Raw genomic sequence first — 27,448 nt, 5'->3', positions numbered from 1 at the left:
TAAGGCCCTATTGGTTATAATCTATACCCTATTTCCATGCTACTGGTTGTGCACACACATAATATGCTATAGCCTACAGTACAAAATAAAATTTACAAAATCAAGATACTTAGGTATCTCATACCTAACTTAAGATACTTCCGTACCCATAAGTTAAACATATTTTTTTCCTATAAAATCACCCTCAGGGGAGGGGTTAAATAGGGGGCAACCCCTATATTTTATTTGTATTTTGATAGCTTAAAACTCAGATCTTTATTTTTCTATCATTACAGATTGTAATAAGTTAACCTAACTTACTAACTTTAATTTTGTGGTGTCTTTAAGGAATATCCAAGAAAACAAGTCAACGGACCAGACTTCAAGGTGGTCTTCAGAATCAAACAACCCTCCACAGTTTCTTATTTTAAAACTATCAAAACCTGCAATTGTAAAATCAATAACTTTTGGCAAGTATGAGAAGAATCATGTGTGCAATCTTAAAAAGTTCAAAATATTTGGTGGAATGACTGAAGAACGTATGCTGGAGCTACTAGATACGTAAGTGGAAATCTTGTCTAGGTTTTCTTCATGTTAATTTAATCAACCTTAGAATAGGTGACTAGTTTACTCATAGGCCTACTTATTGAAATAGGCCTATTGACCTTTGAAGAGCAATAACATAACCTCTATCCCACATAAGACTTTACTTGTTAATAATCAACAAGGAAGACTTTACTACTTTTCATTGTGATAAAAAATACAATTTACCAAGTATACAGCAAATAATAGTAACTTTTTATGTTACAGATGATACAACAGATTTTCTTACTAATCCTTGTTTTAAAAATTTTACAGTGGTTTGAGGAACGACAACATTGAAGAAACATTCCCGCTGAGGCATAATGTTGGGGGTCACGCTTTTCCTTGCAGGTAAAAAGCTAATGTTTTTAGCAACATATCATGATATAAGATTTCACTTATCATTCAATTAATTAGCCCAGTACTTAATAAGATCATTACAAACTCGTTTACTAGTAGACTAGGTACTGTACTACTGGAAATACTAACAATAAAAATGTAAACACTCAACATGTTCATGTACCTAAGACCTTTTTGGAAGTAAAAACTACATTTAATAAGAAATTTTGGTTAGTCCCCCATTCTCTCTCCTCTCAACCAAATAATGTTCTCAACAGATATATCAAGATCATGCCCCTACAGTCCTGGGGACCTTGCTTCAACTTCAGTATTTGGTTCGTACTGTTGAGCGGAGTGAACAAGCCCGAAGTAGTAGAACCGGCGTTGGAATGGTTTATAGAGGTAATAAATTACTGGTACTGTTAAATTATAGTTAAAGAGAAAATATTAACTAACTTTGTAGTCAACTGATCGGTGCTGTTATTTTTAGAACGTGAAGTAGGCCTACGACAATAATGAGCAACCGTGTACTATAAAAATTGTTAGTATACTTTTTCTAGTAAATTAATAGCATTAAGTTAATACCTCCAAAATCGGCGACACTCAATTTTTATCATAATGCTCTTATGGGATGTTAGTGTTTTAGTGGTGGGATGGTGAGGCTAATATTCTGGTGAGGGATATATTGAAGTCCTTTGTCCAAATCTTGCTGATCATCAAAGACCGTCTTTGCAATTGTCTTTCTCTTTGCTACTCTTATCCTCCTAGACTTCCTGGTTGACTACACCATTTTTAACTTTTAGATGAATTATGGGTTGATAATTTCATATAGGCCTAACCTTATCTTACTTAGGCCTACCTACACTGTGTAAAAAATGCTCTCCACCACCACCATATTTTTTATTTTCCCTTTACACCAACTATTTCAAATGTCATGGTACTAACAGAAAATCTCTATAATTCCTGGTACCGGTCTTGTCGCTTGGAAATAACTGGACAGCGCACTTTGCAAGCTGCTAGGCTAGATGCGTTACGTGAGTAGGTTACTTGTGGTCAAAACAATACGGAACCAAAATCTTTTAAGAAGACGCTTGAACATATTTGACAGTTCATGCTTTATAAAGTGCTTTGTTATTATTAGCCTATGTGTTGTAAGAGTCTCGTTTACAAATGTGTTTTTGTTTCCCATTTTATATAAATTTTGCAATTTTGTATCTTTTTTTAGCTAACTTAACCAAATACAACAAATCCCACACTTACAGACTAACTTAGGAATTTAAAAACTTTAAATAAAAAAGGTGGTTGTGAACTAACACAAAAGGACCAAAATAAGTTTTTGTTACACTATAGTTTGGCTAAAGTAATAACATACTCTAATTAACAGTACCAGAAGAGAGAGGCAATACGGCTTTGTCTGAAGCACTTCCGCCAGATGAACTACACGGAGGCGTTCGACGCATTGCAGCGTGAGACACAAGTAGAGCTGGAGGACCCGTTGTTGAGTCGACTTCACTCAACTCTCGTAGAGCAAGGTGACTACCAGGCAGCCGAGGGGTTCATGGAGCAGGCACTCACTGGTGAGTGTGGTTTTGCACTTTCCTATGCTAACAGTATTTTTAGCAAATTTCCTATGTAGGGAATAAGCTATTACCGTATTAGGCTACTCATAATAAGACTTGGACCCGGGGCCGATTTATTTGTCGTTTTGATGTCCCAGAGGCACAAAAACACAATCCATTCAAATGCACTACTGAGTAGTAGCTCCAACTCCGAGCCAGCACAGTGGCAGTGGACAATCGCTTGACAACATCCCTACAGCCTTTCTCTTGTGTGTAAGACCAATGTTGGAAAGAAGTTGATGCGTAATGCTAAAAAATATTTTACTTACTCTTACTCCCATGGCCATCGATACCCAAGTTGGTATTTGGCCGTGCCAACTGAATGCCTCCACTTCTTCCGATCTTCAGCATCTTCCTCCATGATTCTTATCTTCCTCATATCTTTGGTCACTTCATCTTTCCACCTCATTTTGGGACGCCCAGGAGGTCTTCTTCCAACAGGGTTCTCTTTCCAAACTTTCTTTATCAATGCATCATCTTCTCTCCTTAACACATGCCCGAGCCATCTTATTCGTCGACTTTTTGCTTCCGCCACAGCATCTGGTGCTTTATACAGGTCTCTAATTTCTCTGTTATGTTTGATCCTCCATTCACCATTTTCTCTTGTTGGTCCAAAAACCTTTCTTAGTACTTTATTTTCAAAGGTGACAAGTTTTTTTCAGTACTTTTGTCCAGAGTCCATGTTTCAGAACCATAAAGCAGAATTGGACGAATCACAGTTTTGTAAATTTTTAGTTTTGTGTTGACAGAAAACAGCTTTGATGATAATAGTTTATTCAAGGCAAATAAAATAAAATAAATAAAAAATAAAAAATATTTTAACTTTACAAAAATTATATTTTGTTCCAATGAACATCAAATTCAGAATGCTGTATTAGCCAGATTAAAAAAAATCAATTTGCAAAATATGTTAAGTTATGGCTATTTAATTTTATTCAACTAGAAAAAAAATTACCCATCGATCGTGCTCCCCCTGGGAGCCTAGGGCGCGCCCATAGGCCTGGGCCTATTGGGAAATTCGGCCCTGTACGTAGATCACAATAGTAACATTGCAAGTCATTAACAGAACACCAAAAAGCCTTAGAAGTGAAAGGGGAGTTGTAGTAAAAGACGTCTAAACATCCGGAAAAACGGAGCAATTAGCGGTTACAGACAAGTTAAATGTTTTATCAGAATGTGTAAACCTGCCTTAAGTCTGTTCTTTAGCCAGGGCCATTAATTAATTTAGTGAACAAGTACAGCTCAGTCCAGTTCAAACCTTCACTAAAAAGGTTTCTGATGCACAGGATAACTCAAACCGGCAACCTTTTGATTGCTATTGGAGGTACAATAACCCCTTAGCTATTAAGCTACAAGTGAAGGCAACATTGTTTTTTGATTGATGGCAGTAGTCTATTCATAGGGTCTAGCCCTTGTTTTATGCAATTTCGCTTAAATGTTTTTACCCGTGGCTTTTTGATTGAATCGGAAACGCTTTTAAATGTAAGAGATCCAAACCTTTAAAATATTTTGTAGTGTATGTCTGGGGTTTAAACTCACCCCTCTTGCATTGAAGTCCGATACTGTCATACACACCCTAAAATCAAGTCATATTTGCTAAATAGTCTGTTTGTCTATCTAGGTGGGCTGTTGAACTGGTATGTGTCAAAACAGGAGTACCGAGCTGTTTGGCACATGCTGGCCAGTGACAAGACGAGGCCAGGCATGCGCGGCGGACATCAGATGTGCATGGATCCTCACACGGAGACTATTTACCTGTTGGGAGGCTGGGACGGCAATCAGGTATATCATGGTTAACGATTAGCGATAGAATTTTTTAAAGAAATTGAGTTGAGCTAGTTTGTGAAAATTGAGTCCAGGGGAAAATACACACTATAAAAGGCCACAAAACATGAAACTGCTATTTTATCCTAATATAGGACTGCTTCAGAGATTGTTTTTTCAAAGATAAAAAGTTGTTATAGCCATTTGGCTTTTCTGTTGGCCTAACTATAACCTCCATTAAAGGGATAATCTACTTGGGTTGTTTCTGGTCAGATTTACAAATCTTTTTAAGGAGGGTTATTAAGAAGCGGGTTTTAAGGGGTTATGAAGAGATCTACCATAATCACCTAGTCTAGCAGAAGGTCTGGTATCCGTTGGAACAAGCTGGTATAGTGGTAGTGGGTAGGACATTGTTCCTCAAAGTCTCAGGTTCAAATCCCCCCAGTCACCAATGGATTTTATCTATGATAAAGCACTGTGACTCAGTAGACCAGCCTGATGGAAAGTGTAAAACAAACTGTTCAAGACTTTTCCCCCTTGATCTGCATTTAACATGTGTATATTTATTTATCATATGTTATTATTTCTTTCTGTTTACTTTTTTTTTACATTGTTTTTATTGCTCAAGTGAACATGGTTTCTTTTTTATAATTATAATTTTTCCATTTCCCAATCCAACATTTGGTCCTAATTCGCAGCCGGATGAAAACCTGGTAACTATATTCATTCCTTGTTAACATTACCCCATTTATAATCTAAATGTTCTACTTAGTTCCCTTACAGTCCACTAGTAATTTATTGTTTTTGAAGTTTACCCGATTATAATCTTTTTGGACTCAGATCACGATATGAAATGAACTCTTTACTTACTTTAATACTATATTTTTGGTGCCAATCAATCAAACAAGTTCAAGTTTATTAATTTTTTGTGCACTTAATAGACTATACATTCCTCCTTTTAGTTAAAGACTTTATTGAAAGAAACTTATGATCTATATCTTTGATGTACAATTCATCTTTTTTACTTCATACTGAGATTTTGTGTGTGCTCAAGACCTTTTTATATTGTGTGTGCCGCTGTTAAATTTTGTGTTCTACTACTACAATGGCTCCTAAAACTTCTGATTTTAAGTCATCCACATACACACGCTCAACATCTCTAATTAAAACTCGTTTTAATAAGCTTAAATATACTGTTGATGAATACTCTACCTCAACGGAACAACTCACCCCTATTCAAATTAAACAACTAAATGCTCATTTAAATGAAATTCGTAAAAGAAAAGAAGAATTCGACAACAATGTGCAACAGGTTTTAATCTTAGAAGAGGATCCTATCTCTGACGAGACATTGTCTCAAGACCTGGATGAAATTGAAAGTTTATTTTCTCATATCGTGGCTACTATTGAGTTCTTAATGTCCCATCCTGAACCTTCAAATTCTGCTATCTTAAGTGACTCTTCTTCCGTTTCTCTTCACCAAACACCGATTTCGCAAGCAGTACGCCTTCCAAAATTGGATTTACAAAAATTCTCCGGTGACCCACTAACTTGGACAAGTTTTATAAATTTGTTTGATACTGCAATACACCAAAACGCATCGCTTTCCAGTGTCATGAAATTTCAGTACCTCTTAAGTGTACTTAACGGAGAACCCCTCGACTTAGTCAAAAGTTTGAATCTTACTGAAGCTAACTATTTGGTTGCATATAATCTCCTCCGTGATAGATATCACAATGAACGCCGCTTACAATCTTTGCACCTCAATCACATTTTGGACCTTCCTACCATTAATGCATTTACTATAACAGGACTTCGCCATTTTGTAAATTGTTTCACTGAACACACGCAAGCGTTAAAAGCTTTGGAATGTGACATTACAAATAATAATCCCCTTCTCTCCGCACTGCTCTTGCGTAAGATGGATGCTGATTTACGCAAAAAGCTTGAAATGTTCCGGTCTTCAACCGAAAATCAGCCGAATTCTCACTCACTTCCCGAGGTCAAAGATATAATAAAATATCTGAACACTGAATGCTCTCAGGCTGAGGATGCAAATCTACACAGCGCTCCCACACTGAATAAAATTAATAACACTTTTGCTCATGCACCCAAAGACACTACACAAAAGCAAGTACACTTTTGCTCAAGAAACGTTGCTATGGCCACGACCCACACTTCCCCCCATCAGTCATCTCATTCAACCGGCATCAAAAAACCGACTCATTGGCAGTGTTTTGCATGTAACTCAAACGAACACAAGATCTATGCCTGCAGTGTGTTCTAAAATAAATCTCCGCATGAGCGACATAACCTCGTCAAAGAAAATCATCGCTGTGTCTCCTGTCTAGGCCATCATAACCTCAAAGATTGCCATTCACAAACTTCATGTCGTACATGTAACAAGAAACATCACACTTTGTTACATTTCCCTGCACCTCTTGTTGATCAAAATCATTTTAAGCCTGTCAATGCAAATGTGTGTTACCCACATGAGCCTACTCAAACCTCAATGACTTCAACTTCACAAGATCACTCTCAGCCACCTTTTAAAAGCTCCACTATACTCTTGGGAACTTTTTTGATAAAGGTCACTTCAGTTCAAGGCACATCTCATGTGTTCCGTGCCTTACTTGACTCCGGCTCCATGTGCGACTTAATCACTGAACGAGCAGCTCAACTTTTAAATGCTCGACGCTACAAGTCAAATGTTCAACTTTCTGGACTTGGCCAAAATGCTGCTAAGAGTAATGGGCAAACTTACCTCAATCTTGAAACTCTTTCTGGATTTCTCATATCTCCGCAACATCCAATGCTCATTTTAGACAAATTGACTGTTGACTTACCTCGTGTTCCAGTCTCTCCGGAAGTATTATCGCTCACTAAACGGTTTTGTTTAGCTGATCCATCATTTCACCTGCCAGGACGCATTGATATCGTGCTTGGTTGCTCTCTCTTCCCTAAGTTACTAACTCATGAAAATTACTCTCTTGGCCAACATATGCCCCACGTAATAGGAACTCATTTTGGATACATCGTGATGGGTTCTGCACCCTGTGAAATACCAAGAAATTCCACACCAAATTTCATCAGTCACACCGTCTCCCTCCATTCATCCAATGATGTTGACCTTCAGTCCTCACTTCAGCGATTCTGGACTCAGAAAGAACTTCCAAATCGTCAAAAGAAAACTGAAGAAGTACTCAGAACGCAAACCTACGTTGACGACATCATCACTGGTGCGGATACTGAGGAAACGGCCTTGAAACTTCAAGATCAATTGGTCAACCTGTTACGAAGAGGAGGATTTGAATTACGTAAATGGGTCTCCAACTCTGATCGTCTTCTACAAGCTTTCCCCAAGGAGCATCTTGAGACTCCCGTCTTTCTCCAAGATTCTGAACAGCCACACTTCACAATACTTGGTCTACATTGGTCTCCCCACTCTGACTGCTTCACTTACAACCTTAACTTCCCTATGGACCCTCATCCATCAAAACGTTCGATCTTGAGCATCATAGCAAAAATCTACGATCCTTGTGGATTTCTCGCTCCCTGCATCATGCAAGCAAAATGTTTTATGCAGTTACTATGGACCACAGGCTTATCCTGGGATGATCCCCTGCCCACTAACCTCGCCGAAAAATGGCATTCATTCCTAATCGATACTCAATATTTATCTCAAATTTCTATTCCTCGAGCGTTACAGTTTTCCCTGTCATGCACCGTAGAATTACATGGCTTCGCAGATGCGTCAGAGAGCGGCTACGCTGCTGTCGTATATTTCCGCTGTCAGATGTCTAATGGTGACACCATCATTCACCCAATAATCTCAAAGACTCGTGTCTCTCCTCTCAAAAGAGTAACTCTTCCTCGCCTTGAGCTTTGTGCTGCTCATCTTCTCGCGCAATTAGTAGCACATTGCCATTCTTTCTTCTCAGATAAAATTGCCATCAAAAATATCTATCTATGGAGTGACTCCTCGATAGTCTTGACATGGTTACGGACTCCACCCTACAAACTCAAGACGTCAAGACATATGTAGCCAACAGGGTTTCTCAAACTCAAGAACTTGTTCCCATCGACACCTTTAGTTGTTCTTACATCAGATCCTCAAAAGGAGTGGGAACTTCTTTCTGCCTACTCATCGTGGAACAAACTCCAACGCATTGTCGCTCTTCTTAACCGCTTCATTCACAATTGTCGTCATCAAAATGACCGTCTCAGTGGTCCTCTCTCATCGTCTGAAATCTACAAAGCTCGTCTCAAGATATTTCATCATGTTCAACAAGCCACCTTTGCAGATGAAATAGTGTCCCTCCAAAAGAAGCGTGATTGTTCCACTCGACTACAACGTGTGACACCATTTCTTGACTCTGGTTAAAGCCCTTCGTGGCTTTAAGGCGGGCAGTATGTTCAAGACTTTTCCCCCTTGATCTGCATTTAACATGTGTATATTTATTTATCATATGTTATTATTTCTTTCTGTTTACTTTTTTTTTACATTGTTTTTATTGCTCAAGTGAACATGGTTTCTTTTTTATAATTATAATTTTTCCATTTCCCAACTCAGTAGACCAGCCTGATGGAAAGTGTAAAACAAACGATTTTGCACCTGAGCCTAAAATGATTTCCTAGGATGTGAACATTTGGAGAAAAAAATTGACAATCTTAATATGGATGCTTAAGAAATAGTGCAAGGGAAATACTGGAAAGGAAGAGTAAATGTATGAATTTAAAGAGTCGGCAGGATAGACATGTGTAGGTCTACGTATAGTAATGGACGGGAAAGGAAATTATTTTGTCCCTTGTTTCTGTAACAAAACATTCAAGATATACCTTGAGTACATCTAGTACATTAGTGCCATATTGTTTATGTACTTTTTATTAACAGTAGTGATTCTGTTCACCAACACTGTAATGTGTGTTTCAGGATCTCAGTGACTTGTGGGCGTACCATGTTCCTACCAAACACTGGACATTGATAACTCGTGATACTGAACTAGAGGTAAGTTGTATCCTCTTCTTTACTAGCAAGGGTTCACAGATTCGTCATAATAGATTTTACAGGTTACTTGGTGAAACCATAGCCATTGAAACTGGTGAAATTGTGGTGGAAAATGTATAAGGTGTTGCTTATATGAACACTCCAGGTTTATAGGATTTTCCCCTGTATAGCAGGTTTACCTGAATGGGAAAGGACCTTAAGGCATCTCTCTTCTCAAAACATTCCTTTGTTAAAAAATATTTTAATTTTATGTATAGTGTAAAGTTTTTGATTGTGTTCTTCTTACCACAGTGAACTGTTTCCTCAACATTTAAGCCTGCTTTATCAACCAAATCCTTAATACCTAAGCCCTTTTGCTTTTGCAACTTTTTTTTAATTGCCATAATTTTAGTAAGTTAATTTGTGAAACTCAAGAGCCACTGGGGTGGAGCCCTTTTGATGGATCTGCACTAAACTTCACACAAACCATCCTTGAATAATTCTTAATTATGGCTGAAATTTTCATTGCAATCTGTTGAGTGTTTTCAGAGTCCATAGGGTACATACATTCATACCTCCTCTTTTATAGATATAGATTGGGCATGATTGATCACAATTTTAGTTCAAAATCGCTTGAAGACGGAAAAGGTAGAATTCAGCAAATGTTATTTTTTTAATCCTTTAAGAATCAAAATCATTCATGCTACTTTCTTTACGTTATTCATTTGTCTTCTACCAGGGTGGACCAAGTGCAAGATCTTGCCACAAAATGTGCCTTGATCCAGAAAGAAGACAGATTTTTACATTGGGAAGGTACCTGGACACTCAGTATCGGACCCCTGAAAATCTTAAGGTATATGCCCATCATTATTTAGCAATAACAAAATAGGCCTATTGAAAAACTGTACCCTCAAATAATTTAAGATGAAAATGAATTTTATACCAGAGTCTTGCCAATCCGAATTAAACCCTGTTTAGATTATTAACCCTTACCACTCTCAATTTTTTAATACGGTCGGACAACACTTCCATTAATACAAGAACTAAAAAGAATGCCGAACACATCTCAAGTTTGGTATGCAGATGACTCTTGTAGTCAAGGCTCCGTTGATGATGTTGTGAAGACCTTGAGAGTAAATTACAAACAAATTATAAAAAAAAAGATGATAAAAAAGGATTTTAAAAAAGAGTATTTTAACTGGTCATAGTCGCCAGAGTCAGCTCAAAATTTTTTTTCTTTAAAGATTTATCACATCGAATGGCCTCATTGATGAGTTCGTCAAATTGATTATTCTGCCATTCATCTAGTCTTCTTTCAATTAATCTTCTTATATCCTTAGCTTTTCTAATCATTTTGTCTCTTTGAAGGATACTTGCATTGAAACAAATTACTCTCTCAGATATCTCTTTTCCTTTTGCCAACAGTAATATTTCATCTGCAAGTATTTGAATAAAGTTGTTTCGTATTGATCCATTTGATAACTCATATTGCATCCTTTTCAGTGAAATAATCTTTTCCCATCGAGCATTCCATTCAGATGATAAAGTAATTTACATAATTTAAATTTAGAAATATTATGTTTAGTAAAAAAATATAAACATATCATAGAGCTAATTGAGCGGAGCGAGCGAAGCGAGCGAAGCTCTTTGGGATCAACTTCAATGCAAACAATATAACACCATCACTCAATAACGGCTGAACACATTTCAGCCAAACTTAACAAGACTACTTAGACTAATAATGAGATGGTTTGTAAACAAACAAATTTCAATTAGATAATGCTAATGCAATTTAAAACGAACTTAAAATTTCAAATTTTTAACATTAGGCTTATGGGACTAAAGTAGCTATGACAGTTTTTTTGTTTACAAGAAAAATGTAAACAAGAGAATCATAAGGTATTACTGAACTTTCTATACTTCTCTTTTAAACGTTTTTAAACCATTCCTATAATTTTAATAAACAAGAAAATGCCGTTAAAACATTTTTTAAGGCGCGGAATTCACTGAAAATCGAGAAATTATACGGAACTACTTTCTCAATGCGCGGAGCATAAACAAGGAGCGGAGGGATACGGACCGGTGACTACTTTCTTGGGAACCTATTTGTGTTGCCAGCTGATTAGAAACAGCCAATGTTAGAAATCAGGATTTAATAAGCGATATATCGAACCGCATCGAAATCGGTATTTAATCCGATAATACCTCATAGGTTATATTAAGTTGAATTACATCGACGGTACAGTAAGTTATTACACTTATTGATAAAACGCAGATTGAACACTGATCTAATTTAGGCAGGTGGGGAGGTAGGTCGGGGTTTATGAGTATTCGTGACTACATTAAGTGTTTTGAAGTAAGTTTAGATTAGGAAGGTAAAGTGTAGGTTATAGGTAGGTGATCGGGTTGTTTATTTGTGTTGCACCATATAATTTTTATCTTTTGGAATGGAATAGTTGGTTAAGGTTAAACGGGGAAACGATTTAAAAAATGTTTGCATATGGTCTTAACTTAACAAACCATCTACAGTATTCTAGCTTTGACTTTATATAAAGTCAATGATTCTAGCAAATTATTACATACTGACCAAAAGAAAAGAGAACATTTGGTTTTGGATCTTTGACCATAGCAAAACTAACATATAATTTATGGAATGTGAAAAGTTGTATATCATTATATACTATTCTGTAATATTAATAATTGTTCGGCAAATCCTCATTTTAATGGCTCGGCTGAAAATGGAATCTGCATTTTGTGAAACAGTTATTTGGTAACAATTCAGTCATTTCAAATGTTGATAAAATTTCCTTTCTCTTTTTTATACTTTAATGCCCTTTTTGGATGTTAATATCAGATTCCAACTACTATAATATTTTCCTGGTCAAAACTACCTTACACTTCTCGAAGAGGTAAATTTGAATTATTATAATTTTAATCTTTAAAACCAGCATTAGTAAATAAATCTATTGACCTTTTTGCATTTAGTTACTTATACAAATATCAAATCACGTTTGTTCCGCTCAACTGGCTTTCACCTCTCTGAAAGCAATCCTAGTAAAAACTGAAACTTAACAAGTTTCTTAAAATTATTTAGAGGGAAAAATTATAATGTTTTGTTTTTCACAGAACAGCTGTTCCCTTCTCTTTTAATGAGTTTATGAATAGTTCTAGCTGTACATTGGTGTGTTTACATGATGCTTTGCACAGATGAATTTACCTCAGGGATTGCATCTTGTATCTTGTGGTGTATAGTTTGTTCCGGCGTGTTTCAGTAAATGTCGGTGTTTTATTTGTATAACTTCTTGATCAGCATCATCGTGTGTGTGTATCGTACGTGTATTGTGTGTTTGTACGTGTTTTATTTGTATTCTTTATTACATTTGTTGTTTGACAGAGTGACTTCTACGTGTATGACATAGACAGCAATCAGTGGACACTGATCACGGATGACACAGCCACCATGGGCGGACCTCAGTTGATATTTGATCACCAGATGTGTATGGATGTGGCTGCTCGGACGATTTATGTGTTTGGGGGTCGAGTACTTACAGCACACGCGAGGTAAGCTCTAGAACCTACATACACGGGATTCTACCATTGAACTTTCTCCTTTTAGTTCTACGATAAAATTGTAGTAGAGTTTTAAAATCTTACTTTAAATCCAAATATATTTATTCCTAATTTTAAATTGGCTTGGCCTCGCCAAGTTTACAAAACTTGTCAGTGAGGTACAATTGATTTAAAAAGTAAAAAACAAATTTTACAGAATTTATTTTTAATTCTGGACTCAAACTGGCTATAGGAAGTTATAGTTTCACTGAGAGAATAGGTCAGATTACTAAAAGAACTAATAGGTTATGTTTTTAGGAAAAAGCATTTAGCTTGGATCAAATAAATATATAGGATGGAGAGGACACAGCTAACTCACCTGATGAAAGGTTGCAGACGAGTCAAAGAACACATAAAACACACACATAATAATACTTGATATTTCGCCTCTTTCAGAGGCTTCTTCAGAAGTAGGCCTAGATTGCAGTTACAAGAACAACGGTTTAAAATAGGATGACACAGTTTGAATTCAAAATGTCTGACAGGTTGTCCAACTGACACTACACAAAGCACTAAACAGGCACATTGCAATATTGTATTTACATATAATATGTATATTGAAAAGCAAATTAGTTTTGTCCATGAAAATGTCAGACATTTTGAATTCAAACTGTGTCATCCTATTTTAAACTGTTGTTCTTGTAACTGCCATCTAGGCCTACTTCTGAAGAAGCCTCTGAAAGAGGCGAAATATCAAGTATTATTATGTGTTCTTTGACTCGTCTGCAACCTTTCATCAGTTGAGTTAGCTGTGTCCTCTCCATCCTATATATTTATTTAAAAAAACTAATACAAATCATTGTTAACATGTTACAAATAAATTATAATTAAATCCATCATGTTTCTCACTTGTCAAGCTTATTGAAAGCTTAACGTTTATCTTAGAAAACCAACAAAATTATTTCCGTTTTCAATCCATCATGACCAATAAAAAACTAGTGACAAAGTAAAAACACCAAAACTATGTAGCCTAATAAAGTAATTTGTTCCCTCATACACAGGTCGTTATTTGCATCGACGAAGACATGAGGATTAACAGAAAGTTATGTCTAGGCCCTACTTGTGAGGAGTTGACCAACCGTGTTGAATGTATCGCGCTAAACTATAAGTAGGCCAAGTACAGGCAAGTGGGGGTGCCTAAAACCTGATAAGTCCTATCTTCCAAGTAGGCTTACAGACAATCAATTTCACAGCATCGATCACTGGCAGATTGCGTCAAACTACTAATGATCAGATAGTCGAGTAGTTTATTGTCTAGGCTATATTAGGCACCTTAAGTTCAAAACTATTTCAAACTATTCAACTTTCTATAACAAAATACCATTACAAGATTGTTTAAGCTTTTCCACTGACCTTCAATAATGCTATAACATATTTCCATGTGTTTATTTATATATATTTATATACAATAAATACTATAACGGCTTTTTAAATTGATTTGTTTCCCTGCAGTGTGTCGGAGGAGCGACCAGGCTGCCTGGGATTGGTTGGGTCGTCGGAACCCATATTCTCAGGCCTGTACTCCTATCATGTTGCCACCAACACTTGGAAACTACTGTGTTCCGACATCCCACCTAGCAACTCTAACACAGAACCTGGCCTTCGCTCCAGAGTAGGGCATTCCATGCTGTTTCATCCGGTCAGTAAATAGTTGTTGTGCTATGGGAAGTATTGTTGAATATTAAAACTAGGGATGGACGAGATTAGATTTTTAGTTCGGGATTTTTTATTTCTCATAAAATTTTGAGAAGAGATCAAGACACAATTTCCTTTCTCATACATAACGGGAAATGCACATTCGACATTTTAACCTAATGTTGTAACATTGTTAAATACCTATTGATATATGATAGATTAAATACAAAAACAATAATAATAGGTTAGGAACGTTAGAATTTAGTTCAACTTTGAAAAACACAAAATTTATCATTCTTACTGGTTAAGTAGAATGATTTTGTTGTGACTTATTTTGGCTATGTTTATAGTAGTAAAACATGTCTCAAACTGCTTACACTTAACAAAACTTCTCATCATTTGCGATGTCAAAACAAAAAATTATAAAACAATTAAAGCAATATTTACAAGTAAAGAATTAATTAAATAAGAACGCCTTCACAAAGGAAACACAACATCAACGGGATCTTGTATTGCAAGTATTGCATTAACTCTCTGCAGGCGTTTTTAACTTTTTTTATAATTTTGTCTCTAAAATATCCAATCAAAATAAAATCTTGTCTCGTAGAACGAGATTTAAAATATCTTGAAATTTTGAGACCCATCCATCCCTAATTAATACTAACTTTGACTATTGATTGAACTAGACATTCCATCCTCATGTTGGAGTTGTCTCCAGTTTTAGGACGTAGTTGAGTTGAACCACGAACAGAGTGCCCTTATTACTAATTTCTTTTGAAAACAGCAACTTTTTAACCAAATCAAAGTGATAGGGCAATTTGTAATCAATTGCATCTTCTATGCCTCTACAAGTAACAAAAGCTAAGGCTTAAATAGAGTTTTAGATGTTTGCACATTCTGTGATTGATTCATTCAACTATGTATTGTAGACTACAGCTGATCCATATAGATGGGATGTTTACTTCAGTATCCAAATGTCAATGATATTACACCTATGAGAGAGAAGAAGAATATTGATTAGACTTTAATTCTTTAGTATTTTTAGTAGGCCTACATACATACAACATAACCAAATGTACTCTGGCATTCCGGTCATTCCTAGATTCCTAGGTCTGGGTATCGACAAGACCTCTTCTTGTTGCATCCTTCCACAATTTCATTTCTCTTCCTCTGCCATCTCAGTTACCTCTCATATGGGCTTGGGACAGATTGTCAGGGATTGATAGGGAAGTATAGGTTCAGGTTAGTCATCCTTACTTTCTTTGCCCCATAAAAGCATTCCCATGTTGCACGGTCCTATGTGCAATTTATTTGAGTATTATTATCGAGTACGTCAGCCTTCGCACTCGGCTTTGCCTCCGACAGTCGGACAGAACCCTTGTCTAGAATTATAAATACCCATTTTTCATAAGTACCCCGATAGCAAATGTTATGGTTAGTCAGCTACACACCCCACCACCCAAGAGTTTATTTAATACTTTCCCATCAAATAACATTTGATAAGTGTATTATGTATAGGCCTATTTATTTATGTCATTAAATTATTAAAGTCGGGACCACAAAAGTTTGCAGTTGGTGGCAGCCAATCACAAGACAAGGCTAGTGCGACGTTGCCACATCGCCCGTTGACAACACTAATTAACATATACTAAGCAATATTTTCAAATCAGCTGGTATTATTAGATTTGGCAACACGGCACGGTTCTCATTGGTTCATTGAAAACCATATGATAAATAGGCTCCTCCCTCAACTGCAAACTTTCGTGGTCCCGACTGTAGGAAACTATCAGACACAAAGCAAATCATATTTACAATTAGTACTAATTTTATTAGCGGATATTTTATTTCTTACTAAGCTATCAACATTTCACTAAAAAAAACAGATATTATTCATTTCCTTGCAGCAGGAAAAAACTAAGTAGAACCTATTCATTGGACTTAATGTTATTTAACTAAGGAATACATTTTTCAATTTTGAGGAAATATCAGGGAAATTTGCATAGTATGCAGGTTCGTGGCGGTGGAAAACCACATTCCATAGCTCATCATCATATTTTCATTTCAGTTGTTTACAATTAACCATACAATTTATTTGATTGCATTCTCACAAATCTTGGTTCTATCTCTTTTTTATTCTGTTTGTACTATTCAATAAAAGTAATCAAATACTTAAGTTAATTATTTTTGCTTTGTCAATAAACTATGATATCGTTTTGCAGATTGAGCGCAAACTGTTCATATTCGCCGGCCAGCGCAGCAAGGAGTACCTTAATGACTTTCTAACCTACGACGTAGACACTGGTGTGATCAGGGTGATTAGTGACGGGTCCAAGAAACATATCAACTCTCTCTCCGCCGCAGGCTTTACTCAACGAGCTACTATTGATCCCACGCTCAACGAAATCTATGTTCTCTCTGTAAGTACCGCACATCAATTTGTATTCGGCATTTCAAAACATAACCTAATCTGAGTGACCTAAATCACCTAATCCTAGTTGATAGTGACCTAGTTCACCTAATCATGGGTGTGAGTAGAAGGTATTATTGCCGTACTGTAACGTAGAGGTGTGGTTGGGTGAGACGTAGGAATTGGCTAACTCAGGAGCTCGCTAACTCGGTCGTGTGTCGGAACTGGCTAACTCTGGAACTGGCTAACCGTCTCAGTCAGGAATTGGCTAACTCCGGAACCCGCTAACTCGATTTTGTCTCGCGGCGGAATTCGCTAACTCTGGAAGTCGCTAACCCGGCAGCGCCCACTGCATGGAGCGTTGCCAACCTTGCACGATAAAATAATCGTACATTACCGTATTTCAAAATATCAGTGTCAATGAAGATACAGTAAATGTAATTGTTTTTGTTATCAATTTCACTTTTAACAGATAACTAGCCCAATGTAATTCAAAGACAATTATTGAAAAATCATGAAAAGTTTTTTTTTATTTAACTCTAAAATGGCCAGTTAAATGTTTATGATATCGATCTTAAATATAAATGCCATAAGTATAAAAGAAAATAATAGAGTTGAAAAATATTGAAAAGGTACTAAATAATAAAACCTCTACGAAATTAAGCTAAAATACACGCTAGTTCTCAAACACGGAAAACAAATTTAATCGTAATGTCATCAAACATCAACCATCAGTCATCAACCATCGTAACTTTCATAACTAATTCATAGATTTAAAATTAAATGTTCGTCGTTGAATCGCCCAACTTACGTGTAAAAATATGACATTAGACTAAGCTTTTATCTAGGCCTAATAGTTTAAGCCAAAACGTTGTAGGCCTACTAGTAAATAGTTGCCTAATTCTAAAATGTGTTGAATGTTTTAGTAATAATGTTACATGTTTTAAATAGACTAATTTTTAATGCAATCTATGAATAAATTAGGCCTACAACTTTATAATATTGTATTGATAAATATGTATTTAAATTCAATAGCTCTATTTAAAAATACATTACCACTACAATGTATTTCTGGACTGACGTTTAACGTGTAAATTTTATCATGATTTATGATTCAATTTTATGATTCAAGGTTACAAGCCCAGTATATAAAATACAAACTCAATAATTTATTTGCAGAAGTTCAAAAAATGGTATTTATTCGAATAAAAGAAACAAATGGCGAACTACGAAAATAGATATTTCATAACATGTAAAAGATCCAAATTAAATGTACATTTTTATCTTTTTGCATACCATAAAGCTACTATTTAAGTAAGAAGCCCAAATATAAAACATACTCCCTTATATTAGTATATTTCTAATCCTTATGGATCAGCTGAAAACAGTTTTATTGTTAGTTCTGTCCGGTGCACTGTCTTTAGAGGTCGTGTTTTGTTTACAATTGTTTCTTGTTTCCAGTCATTTAAAACCTCGTTTAACCAAATAAAACGTCCTAATCACAACTAATAACACGTCCCCTAGTTATATAACCAAACAGTAAAGAGCATATTATGAAGTTAACTATAGAAATAATAGAAACACAATTTTGTCGACACTAGCGATCAGTGTCACCGGACATGAACTAGACGAGAAAAGAGCTTCAAAGTTTACAATGGGATATAAAGTTTACTTGTGTTGGTTAGTCTATGGTAAGACTATAATGCATTTTCCACCCTAATAATCATGAGAATAATGTTAAACATACTTCTCAATATATTTATTTGATCAACTGCGTTGCTCTTACTCCTAATTAATCGTAGGATACGACATTATGGTACCAATATAGGTACTACACTTTCGGTAACACTGGCCAAAAATATTCGTGCTTGGCTCCCATTGGACGGCCCGCGAGGCTTCTCATTGGGAGTTAGCGAGTTCCGCCGAGGGACCGAGTTAGCGACTTCCGTACGAGGACGGAATTCGCTAACCCGGCTCTAGAGCGGGTTAGCGGGTTCCGGAGTTAGCCAATTCCGAAACCGAACAAGTTAGCGAGTTCCTCTCATCGACCAAATTTGAAGATAGGGCTTTTAACATGGGGTTAGCGAGTTCCAGAGTTAGCCAATTCCGCGGACCCGGTTGGGTCAGTGATTACAACTCAAGACATTTGTCCTGAAACCGTAAATTCAAAACCAGCCAGTCTTGATTAGCAGTGACTTGATTTTATAGAGTTCAGCTCAAGTTCTCTTACCACAGGTCTCCCTTTCCTTCTGTAAAGGTCGTATTAAAGTTCACTTTTTTACTAACATGAGATTTTTACTCAATTGCCTTTAAATAAGTTTCACAAATCAATTTTGTTAATTGTCTAAAACCTTAATTGAGAAAAAGAGTCTGTTAAGAAGATATAAACACAGGATGACTATTATGCATAACCCCTATAAAGTTAATCTACTTTTCATTGATGCTGTAGTATATTTGTAAAACAGAGTTTCTTGTAGAAAATCTGATTTGTATAAAATGTAAATGTGTGCCTGTGTGTGCGTGCATCACACCATATCACACCATGTCTGTGGCGTCATATCAGGTGATATTAATAAATTCCCATTGGCTGCCGCGACCACGCCATACCCGTGTATCTAACCACTACTCCAGTCTGCTCTAGTCCAGCGACCGTCACACCTCTATCCTGGTCCGTGCAGCCCGTAGTATTAACTAATTATGTAGTTGATATTTTCTCTAGTCCTATCAAGCTAAAATGTTATTAGTTTGGAAACGTTACAGATGCATTATGTATTATAATGTTAATTGTTTAACTGAATAAACTGAAACTGTATTTATCTATTACAACTGTCCCTAACCGTTTGGAAATATTTTAAAATCATGTTAATGTTTTAAGTTCCAAATTAACAATTAATACAAAGTTTTAGTGATGGGATTCCTCACATCACTTAAAACCTTAAACCCTGTTCACTATTTATAAAATGCTGTACTGTAGTTTATTTTCTTTTCTAACCTGATTATGGCTGACTCAACGTGATGCATGAAAAAGACATTTAAGTTAAACTAGGGATGGACGAGATTGGATTTTTAGTTCGAGACGAGACAAGACGAGATTTTTTATTTCTCATAAAATTTCGAGACGAGATCGAGACGGGATTTCCCTTCTCATACATAACGGGAAATGCACGTTCAAAATTTTTACCTGATTTTGTAACATTGTCAGATGACTGTTTAAATACAAAAATAATGATAATAGGCAAGAATATTTACAATCATTTATTAAAAAACATCAGCATAAAATTTTTTTATTAATCCCGCCTAACTTATTAAAAATGCCTACGATTAGGAAACATAGTGATATCAGTTAGGATAGAGTTCAACTTATCCTAAAATAAAATAAATCATAAAATAAAAGCAATATTATTTTTTATAAAATAGTTACTTGTTTTGACTTTTTATAGTAATAAAACATTCCTCACACTGCTTACACTTAACAAAACTTCTCAAATGTTATTAAAGTAATATTATTAAAATAATTAAAGTAATATTTACTTTTAAATAATTAATTAAATAAGAACGCCTTCGCAAAGGAAACGCAACTACAACACGCTCCTGTATTGCATTGACTTTCTGCAGGAGTTTTTAATTTTTTTAATTTTTTTTTTCTCGTCTCGATAAAAATCTCGGCCAAAAAGAAATCTTGTCTCGTGTAACGAGATTTAAAATTTCCCGAAAATTTCCCGAAATTTCGAGACTTGACCATCCCTAAGTTAAACCAAGAAATGCTACGGACAAGCCTTTTATGAGGCCTCTGTAGCTTAGTGTTATAATGCCCTTTGTCATTGTGTTTGTATTGAATAAATTGAATTGAATTGAATTTGAATGAACATTAATTTTAGGATCTGTTTTATTGATTGTTTTAGGGTTTGAGTAAAGACAAGGAAAAACGGGATGACAACGTGCAAAACTCATTTTGGGTCTACTACATCGCCCAAGATAGATGGTACAGTGTTTACTGTTGTATCTTTTAGCGAATTTCCCATATAGGGAATAAGCTATTACCGTAGTACTCATGGTAAGACCTGGACCCGGGACCGATTTACTTTTTGTTTTGAGGTCCCTAGAGGCCAAAACACCATCCGTTCAAAATCATATATATATACTGTATATATATGACCGTTAGCACGATAGCTCGAGCAAAAGTGATCCAATTTTGATGAAATTTGGTATAATCGTGTAAAGTGTAAACCAACATTTATTCAAATAAGTTCGCGAACCAGCATGATCGGACTATGGGGGGGGACGTGGGTTTATGGGGTAAAAATAGGTTTTTCTTATTTTTTACCCAAAAAAAACATAAAATTTAGCAATAACTTTCCATACCATTTTTTAGAGCTCAAAAAAACAAATAATTTTGTATAATGAAGTGTTATTATGCGCCTAATGATTAGGGAGAAATTTAAATTTAAAATTCTCACCTTATTCTTATGGAGAATAAGTAAACTGTTGTAGTTTGCTTGTTTATGAACATATTTTGATCAAATTTGGAAGATGCATTTATTTCTTACTAAACTATTAACATTTTACAAAAAAGACACTTTTTTACCCTCTCTGTTGCAGCAAACCTAAGTACTCGTTAAACTAATTCTATTTAAATAGGTAATAAATGTGATATTTTTAAGTAGACATTTTAGTGTAAATCCAATTAGGCAAATTGAAATTCACTTAGTCTGCAGGTTTGCTGCGGTGGGGGTATTAATATTATACTACAGTAGGTAGTGAAAAACACCTAAAAACATTAAGATTCGCTTAGTCTGCAAGTTTGCTGCATTGGGGAATTTTTTTTTACAAGCCATACTTCCAAAACAACCCATATTTATTTAATATGTAAGCATTATTACATTCCTGAAGGGTGGTTTGTCCAAAATATATCCATCAACTTTATGCTATTTGATATTATAAGTAATGGCTAAGTAGTTTTTTGGAAATAAGAGACATAGTTCAGCAAATCCCAAAAAAAGATGAGTGCAATTTTCTTACCTGAGAAAGTTAAAGTCCAAGATAAATTTTTGACTCATTATAGGCCTAAGGTTACACAATTTACATATTTCAACCTAGTTTGAACTTGCGATTAGAAGTCCTATACCGCAGTTTAGATTCATAAGAAATACATTTTAAAATTCATAATTTCCTTTTGAACTCCATCCCACTGCAAATCTTGAACACAACAGTTCAGCAAACTTAATTAAGAATATTGGTTCACTGGCTTTTACTTAAAATCTATTAAATTATATAGGTGTTAAAAATCAAGTCAAAATATTTATATTTAAATAATTTGATTGTTGTACGAACCTATTTGTAACGTCTCCAAAGAATGCTGACTTGGTGTTAAGCACGGTTTGTTTAATTAGGTCTTGTGTATATCAGAATGAAAACACCGGAGAGCAGTATTGGAACAAGATGCAACACGTGGAGCCTTGCCCAAGGTTCGCACACCAGCTCGTGTACGATCACGTAAACAAAGTGAGTAATGCCCAAAACTCAATCATTAGGAAATTCTCATAAAGTCCAATACTATTGGAGTGTCTGATAATGTCCAAGTTTCTCTTAAAGACCAATTCTTATAAAATCCAAATTATTTATTAAAAAAGTATTGTATCATCCAAAGGACAGCGATAGCTAAAGGAGGGTATATGTCCTTAACAACATTCCACATTTACTATACAATGTGAAGTGTCCATTTTATTTCAAAAGGCTGTCTTAGTGTACCAAAAGCCGTACTAAAAGAATATTTAGTCCTGCAAAATACTCCTTACTTTTTTCTATACCAGAGGCCCTATAATTCTGGCTGTACTATTCAGACCTATAACACAAGTTGGGTGTAGAATCTAGTTTACCTTACCTAACATTAAATTGAGGTGAAGGGTGTAGCATAGAGCACATGGGCCTAGGCTTTTAAAATTTTTTGAGAGGATAGCAGGCTTACCTGAATGGGAAAGAGTCTAAACTGGCACAGGAAACACAACACTTTACAACTCACTCACTCACTCACTCCCAGAAAAATGATGTTTCATGAGACCAAATTGCCCTGTAAGGTTAACGAAAGTTTGAAATCAAGTTTTGGTTTCTTTGTTCAAGCAATTGCACACTTTTAGATCATGCTTTATTATCTCCCATGTCTTGTGACAGGTTCACTACTTGTTTGGTGGCAACCCCGGCAGATCTTGTTTGCCCAAGTTGCGTTTGGACGACTTCTGGAAACTTTCGCTGTTCAAACCTTCGCATTCGCAGTTGCTGCAAAGGTGCAAAGTGCTGATTCGGACCTTCAGGCAAGTCACTGACTTAAGTGTGATTTAGAGAACAGCCAGGTCCTGAGTAGTGGAGATCCTGTGCTTTGCAGTGGTGTATAAGCTTAAAAGTGTACGAAATAAGCTCTTTGAAGCTGCCCCAAAAATGGCTTTTATTATAAACTTTTATAGAATTTTGTATATTTATTATTTATGTTCTAATTAATTTATACACCTTAATATAATTAATAATATAGGTTATTATTATTATTATCCTACCAGTTATAATTAAACTTACCACACAGGTTCACTAATTATTCTATGTGATTTGTCTAAGGCTGGTTTCTATTACGGTTGACCTTAATATAAAACTACTTACATTGTTAAGTTGTCTCACTTGTATTAAAAAGAGAAATGATTTGTTTCTTGTTTAGAAATTATAAACCTCTCTGCTGTTTGAAACTACTAGAAATTTGACATTAGTTTTGTTTGTTTAGGATAATTTAACCTTATGGTGAAGTTTTCTGATGAATAAGTCTTTTTCAATGTGGTTTGGCGAGTGCTACTGAATTTGATCAAAATATTAAACAAGCATTTAACCAGCAAGGATTAACTGTAATTAACAAATTTGTCACCTAGTACAAAACCTTTAGCCTTATCTCAGCAACTAATGTGCAGGTATCGGGAGTTGGCTATGACAGAAAGTCTCTCTGCTTTACACTACCTACAAACTTCCCTCTCGGAGATAATAGATCACCAAGACCCTGACCAGACTAAGGAAGTAAGTTTACCAAGATTTGTTGGTTAAGTTGTATTTTCTCTTTTGGAAAAATCACAACAGTCATATTTGTTTTTGGCTTAAGAATACAGGAAATAATTAATTTATTTCCTCCAGTAAAAACACACTATGAATACAAAAAATGACTTAGAAATTAACTGGTCACTTTATCCAGTACTTGTGGCCAGTGTACAAGGAAATTTATCAGTGGAGGAAGAAGGAATGGATACGCAACTAACTTACTTGAGAAGCAGAATTCTAGGAAGTGTTATACTGCTTCTTTTATAATGAAGTCCCCATATAGGGGACTTCTTCAAATTAATTGTCTATAGGACAATCAAACTATGTGCTGTTAGCTATTTGTGTACACTAACTGCTTGAAACTATTTTCCTGGACAGTCATATCTGGTATTGGGAAAAACATATGTATCACCCTGATATTTATTGTAAAGATTTAAAGCTCAATTTTAACATGAAGTAGAATTTGATTGCTCATGTAAGAAACAATAACAGCCTATGTTAACTGTGTGAAGCTAAAATAACCTAGAAGGTTCAGGATTGTTATGATGTTTTAATTTATCAATGTATTGTCAAAAGTGGGGCCTGCCCTGGCCCTGGCGACCATATTGCGTTAATATCTCACAATGTATCCGTGTTTTAATCGGATTACCGTCAATTTTGACATCGCACGGCAACTTCCTGATTGCTGAATTTTTCCTGGCAATCCACCAAATAGCCGGCGATTTGGAGATTGCTGGGGGACAAGATTGCTAAGGTTTTGGGACCGAGTAATCATCTCGAGCGATATTTTCCACGTGCATGTGCACTTAAGTCTGACTGGCGTCACCTGGTGTGAGAATTATAATCTTTATAATTTCCTTTCACTGTATCGAAAACAGTTGTTAATTCATTCTCAATAATTTAATGTTAAACTCAAGCTCCATTCTACACACTCTTCCACACTGATCAACAAGCTCTGATTTGATTGCCATATGATTTCATTTTGATTACCTGACTGATTTCTGGAATCATGTTTCAACCGACAATCTAATTGCTCATCGACGAGCGACCAAATCACCTAATGTACGGGGCTTAAGAATCAATAATTTTCAAAGCAATCAGATTTTTGCCCTGAGACTTGAGGGCCAAAAAGTAAAAATGTCTGGCCTGCAGACCTCTACTACTTGCTGTTAGCCCTGCATAATCTCAAAGTGCTTACAATTTTCTCCAGCTGGAAACAATTAAAATCTCCGTCGTTGATGTGAGCCACCGACAGATTATGAAATGAAATGAAAATCCTTTATTTCAACAGGCAAAGTTAGGGCCACATGGCCCTTTCTTACACTTAACCTGCATTATGCTGATGTACGTGTAAATTGCTCATTTCTGTTGAATACACATACTTTTTACTAAGTCAAACTGATGGAACAACATAATATTGTAAGCTATAGCAATTGTCAACCCATCAACTGTCAGCAATAAAAAATAGGGTAGAAAATAGAGTTTTAGACACTAGCGCATTCTGTAACTGGGTCACTCAACTATGTTCTTTTTTAATAAAAGATTGGCGACAGCTGGTCCATATAGATGGGATGAAGGGGTCTACATTACAAGGTATTTTTCTTTCAGTTCCAGCAGTTGGCGTCCCTGATATTCCAAGACAAGAAGTGCCAGTCGCTGGGTGAGAGCGACCTGCATCAGCACAGGTTCAAGTTGTACGAGCAGCTGGCCGTGTTCTTCCCCGAGTCTATGACGCAGCCGACAGGCAATCTCATGGACTTGGTACCATTGTAGGCCTTGCTCTAGTCAACCATGTACGGCAAGGCAGAGATTTTGATACTTCAACTTTTCTATCCAGATTTTATGCTGTAAAATAGAGGTGTATGAGTGTGGCTTGATTTCCTAAGCCTAGCGTAAATGTTTGATCGAGGGAGAAAATCGAGCTGAGCTTTTATTGTTTTGAAGCATCTGTAAAGATTTCACCATCGCAAATTCACGAACAAAATTCATTGTGGTAGCCTGTTGCGCTTTTGCAGGAGACGATCATGTTTCAGCAATCGCTGGAGATAATCACGATAGCGGTTTTAACGGATTATAGTATTTTATCTACGATTATATAAATCTCTCAAAATGTCACTTTTTAAAGAGTAGCCTACACAAGTAGATGACATTGGTTTTATTTAAATTGAGTCGTTGTTTTATAAACGATACGCATACATTTAATTCTTTATGGAAACATTAAAAAGCTTTTTGAATAGAAGAATTTGGCTAATCAATTTGATATATAGCATTACGGCACTTTGTTTTATAATAACGCTCGGCCGAATAACATTTAGGCTCAAGCTTTTTCCAGAAGCTCAGGCTCGATTAAATAGCTCAAGTTTACAGACCCCTACTGATCCTCCATCTTTGGAACTGAAAGCTAATTTTACCTCCCTCAGTGTTTTGGTAACTTTGGATTTAACATTTTGTAACTATTTAAAAAATAAGTTAAAAGTTTTATCCTAAAATTATAAATAATTAATGTTTTGTAATCATAATTTGTCATCTATTGCTATCATTGTGTTTAAGGTTGAATGGAATGTTTGAACTAAATTTGAAGATTTAAAAATTCATGTAAATAAATAGTATACTTGACTAGTAACAAAAGTGGCATTTTCCAGTGTGAGCTATTTTGTTTCAAGTGTGAGAGCGAAGACAAGCATGGGAATAACTCAAGCAAATGACAAAAAAGCACCTTTGGTATGGGTTATGAATGATACTTTTCATTACAATCATTTTGTAGACGAGTAAAAACATATGATTTGAATTGTAAAATACATTGAAATGACATTGGTGTACATATGTTCAAAAGAATCTAACTTGGAGCAAAGGAAAGTAAATTTGTTTTAGTAATCAGCTGATTGTTTTCCTTTCTCAGAATTAGAATGTAGGAAACGGGTGATTTTTCAGCTGAAATTAGGGGTGAGGTTCATTTGTCCGAGTTTTCATTTGTCCAAGTGTTCATTTCTCCGATGTTAGTTTAAATAATAATAATATTTGGTGAATTCAACTGTCCGAGGTTTTAAACGATTTGAAAAAATTTTGAAATATTATTTGTCCCAGTTTTCAACTGTCGAGTATTATCAGCGCCAAAAGTGACTCTGCTACCGAGCCGCTAGTACAGTCTGTGCAAGACGCAATCATACTGTCTTAGTCTTACGTACGGTAACTTAAGCAGATATTTCAATCACACGTTTACTCTTACTGATTGATTTTATGATTGTATTATACAATATTTTTATTAAATTAAAACAGTAGGACTCTAACCTAACCTTACCTAACCAAACCTTATCTTACCAGTACTCGTCAATACGATGGCGAGCACGGTTCAACCAAATATTATTATTTATTTAAACAAACCTCGGACAAATGGTGTGATCCGGAAATTAGCTACTTCTTATAGTGATGTAAATTGAAAAATTATTTAGATGGTTGAGAAAT

At 35.6% G+C, this 27,448-nt stretch overlaps 1 protein-coding gene across 2 annotated transcripts in view; it reads left to right on the top strand.

The window, feature by feature from the left end:
• LOC128996356 (muskelin) overlaps positions 1 to 27,123 on the top strand; it is a 28,442-nt gene extending 1,319 nt beyond the window's left edge. Inside the window, exons 2-16 of one of the 2 annotated variants that reach the window (XM_054421634.1) lie at positions 328 to 540; positions 838 to 912; positions 1,179 to 1,302; positions 2,285 to 2,477; positions 4,141 to 4,301; positions 9,217 to 9,291; positions 10,010 to 10,123; positions 12,665 to 12,831; positions 14,332 to 14,518; positions 16,734 to 16,931; positions 20,824 to 20,903; positions 22,312 to 22,423; positions 23,090 to 23,229; positions 23,866 to 23,968; positions 25,595 to 27,123. In XM_054421634.1, coding sequence (XP_054277609.1) covers positions 328 to 540; positions 838 to 912; positions 1,179 to 1,302; positions 2,285 to 2,477; positions 4,141 to 4,301; positions 9,217 to 9,291; positions 10,010 to 10,123; positions 12,665 to 12,831; positions 14,332 to 14,518; positions 16,734 to 16,931; positions 20,824 to 20,903; positions 22,312 to 22,423; positions 23,090 to 23,229; positions 23,866 to 23,968; positions 25,595 to 25,759 — 2,107 coding nt within the window. In that variant the 3' untranslated portion in view covers positions 25,760 to 27,123. The remainder of the gene's footprint in view (positions 1 to 327; positions 541 to 837; positions 913 to 1,178; positions 1,303 to 2,284; positions 2,478 to 4,140; positions 4,302 to 9,216; positions 9,292 to 10,009; positions 10,124 to 12,664; positions 12,832 to 14,331; positions 14,519 to 16,733; positions 16,932 to 20,823; positions 20,904 to 22,311; positions 22,424 to 23,089; positions 23,230 to 23,865; positions 23,969 to 25,594) is intronic. The other variant, XM_054421635.1, reaches the window with a different exon arrangement.
• The last annotated feature ends 325 nt before the right edge of the window (positions 27,124 to 27,448 follow it).

This window comes from Macrosteles quadrilineatus, unplaced genomic scaffold, assembly GCF_028750875.1.
Source record: "Macrosteles quadrilineatus isolate MER2022 unplaced genomic scaffold, UCM_ALF_1.0 Scaffold_6__1_contigs__length_79288215, whole genome shotgun sequence".
Classification (NCBI taxonomy): domain Eukaryota; kingdom Metazoa; phylum Arthropoda; class Insecta; order Hemiptera; family Cicadellidae; genus Macrosteles; species Macrosteles quadrilineatus.
The sequence above is the reverse complement of the archived record's forward strand: the minus strand, read 5'-3'. Positions and strand labels throughout refer to the sequence as shown.